The sequence below is a fragment of the Penaeus vannamei genome, chromosome 10 (genome assembly GCF_042767895.1).
Source record: "Penaeus vannamei isolate JL-2024 chromosome 10, ASM4276789v1, whole genome shotgun sequence".
Classification (NCBI taxonomy): Eukaryota; Metazoa; Arthropoda; class Malacostraca; order Decapoda; family Penaeidae; genus Penaeus; species Penaeus vannamei.
The window spans coordinates 21,684,231-21,686,730 of NC_091558.1; the positions used below are offsets into that span (position 1 = coordinate 21,684,231).

The 2,500-nt window shown below is 58.4% G+C and overlaps 1 protein-coding gene across 1 annotated transcript in view; it reads right to left on the minus strand.

The window, feature by feature from the left end:
• LOC113819902 (homeobox protein Nkx-2.8) overlaps positions 1–1,954 on the minus strand; it is a 3,126-nt gene extending 1,172 nt beyond the window's left edge. The window contains exons 1-3 of the mRNA XM_027372136.2: positions 1,492–1,954; positions 1,222–1,306; positions 1–950 (exon numbers count right to left, since the gene is read on the minus strand). The exon at positions 1–950 is cut by the window's left edge and continues 1,172 nt beyond it. Coding sequence (XP_027227937.2) covers positions 1–950; positions 1,222–1,306; positions 1,492–1,542 — 1,086 coding nt within the window. The 5' untranslated portion in view covers positions 1,543–1,954. The remainder of the gene's footprint in view (positions 951–1,221; positions 1,307–1,491) is intronic.
• Between the last annotated feature and the right edge of the window lie 546 nt (positions 1,955–2,500).

A 2,500-nucleotide genomic window follows, 5' to 3' on the forward strand; every position in this document is an offset into this window, starting at 1 on the left:
GGTCTCCACGGACGCATTCGTGACGGGCGAAGGAGGCCGCGGCGGCGAGAGGGACGTCACCGGCGAGGACGAGGCCGAGCGACTGCCCCCTTCCAGCACGGTGACGGGGGCGATGCTGGGGGCGACGCTGGTGGAGCTGGCGGGGTGTGTGGAGAAGAGGGAAAGCGGCGTGGAGAGCGAGGAGGCCGTCGAGAAGAGCGGGTGGGACGGCAGTAGCAGGGAGGAGGTGAGGGAGGCTGCCAGGGCGTGAGGGAGAGGGTTCTGCGAGAGGGCCGGAGGGAGCAAGCCCTGGGATGCCCCGAACAAACCAGAAAACAGTCCCGGAAAAGCTACCGAAGGCGCCATGTGCAGGGGCGGCGGCAGTCGGGGCTCCAGCAGGGAGCTCGTCGTCTCGTGGGGCAGGGTGTCTGTCCGGCCGCTGCTGCTGGTCACCGACGACAGCCGCTCGCGCACCAGGAGGGGCACCGTCAGGCGTCGCAGCGCACTCGGCAGCGAGCCTAGGGGGTTCGACGTCGGCACGTAGGGGTTCTCCAGTGAGGAGGGAAGGCCTTTCTCGCGGTAGAGCTTCTTGGTCTTGTAGCGATGATTCTGGAACCATATTTTTACCTGCGTCGGCGTGAGGTTGATGAGCGAGGCCAGGTGCTCCCGCTCCGGCGCCGACAGGTAGCGCTGCTGGCGGAACCGCCGCTCCAGCTCGTACGTCTGGGACTTGGTGAACAGGATGCGCCGCTTGCGCTTGCGGCCGTGGTGCTCCTGGCCGTCCTCGGGCTCGTCGGACACCTCCACGCCCTCCATGTCCTCCTCGGGCTCGTCCTCGACGACATTCGTGTTCTCGGTGGAGTCGGCCGCCGCCTGGATGGGGTTGCAGTCGTCGAGGTGCGGCAGGACCTTCTCGGAGGAGGCCAGGACGCCGCCCCCGTCGTCCACCAGAGTCTGCTGCAGGTCGCTCACTGTCGAGAGAAAACACCGGCGTCACGCAACTCATCTCCAAGTGAGACGTCATCGATCAGCATGATGAATCACGAACCAAACTGTCACTCTCATGATGACGAGCAGTTGCACGGTTGCAGAAAGAAAAAGAAAAAAAAGTGAAAGCAAGCTCAGAGCGCAAAAAGGCCAACGGCAGAAAGCCATCTTCATTTACGAGTGCTCGCAATCAGGTTAGCAAAGTGTGAAGGCGCTGCAGAATCTACGAGAAACACAAGTAGCGCAGTGTCGTACCTTTGGCCGGGTTGTCGGGGAGCTGAAGCAAGTCCCGAACGGAAAAGCTCCTCACCCTGCTGCTCGCGGACCCCTCCTGCTGCTTCTGCTCGGGAGGAAACATCACATTGTAATTAACAAGATTTAATGAGCTGTTTATTTTCACCTTATACCCCCCTCAATCAATAATGGAAAGAAAATGATTATCACTTTTTATAGGGTTTGGTCTCTGAAGCTAAAAAGCGAGGACGAATGCGGCAAGAATGGCGGCATCTGTGCTGCAATACTTACCATTTCCTGGACACTGATATTGCAAGTGTCTTTGTAAGGCATGGATGCCATTCACGCGGTAAAAAAGTAAAACAAAAAACAGGAACACTAAAGCTCTTATATTTGCTTGTCCACCTAAGCCAGTCCTCAACAAACTAGCCAGAAAACTGCTGCAAGGCTTTGTTGGCGATGGACGGCTGTGGACGGCGGGGGAGAGAGGACGGGGGCGGGGCTAACGCGGAGCGGTGGGCGGAGTCCCGGCTGCGCGTCGACCAATAGAGACCACCGTCACGCAGCGCTCGGGCGGAAAAGGAGCCCTACGGCCCTAGCGGCGGGGGAAACGGACTCGATTTTTTCTCCCTCCGTGCGCGAACACCGCTCCCCCGTTTCCTTTATTAAATTTTTGTGATGGGTCTATTATTGCAACGAGGAACGCCCTTAGAAACATAGTTTAGATCTAATCGAGCGCTGATGTATGACAGATAGCGAGGCTTGATGTCCCGCCTGCTACGTAGGCATATGTTCGCTTAGCTGGCGGAGGCGTGGGAAAGGGGGAGGGAGGGGGGAAGGGAAAGGGACGAGAAGGGGGGCGTTATAAATATATGTGAGCAAGAGTCGTTAAGAATTTTAATAGTGTGAAGATTCCGGCCAATCCGCAGAGAGTGTTGGCTACGCTCTTTGTCCCGGCGGGCGTGTTTCTATTGTACGAGTGTAACCGACCCGAGGGTTTGGGTGTGCGAGGTTTGTGGGGCGGGGGGGGGGGGGTATAAGGGGAGAAAGTGGGGGGTTGGATAGAGGGGAGGAGGGGGCGCAGGGATGTAAAGGGAAGGGGAAGGCAGGGAGGGTGTATCTCCTTTGTCACCAGCCACTACAAGCTGGATTTTGCCCACCCGCCCGCCCGCCCATTTCCAAGCGCTGTTTAATTCATGTCGCTGCGATACACTTTATCGATTTTCATACGCCCCCCCTCCTTCACATCGGGGTTTATCCCAACCCTCGTCTCAGGCTCCCTCCCCTCTCCCTCCCTCCT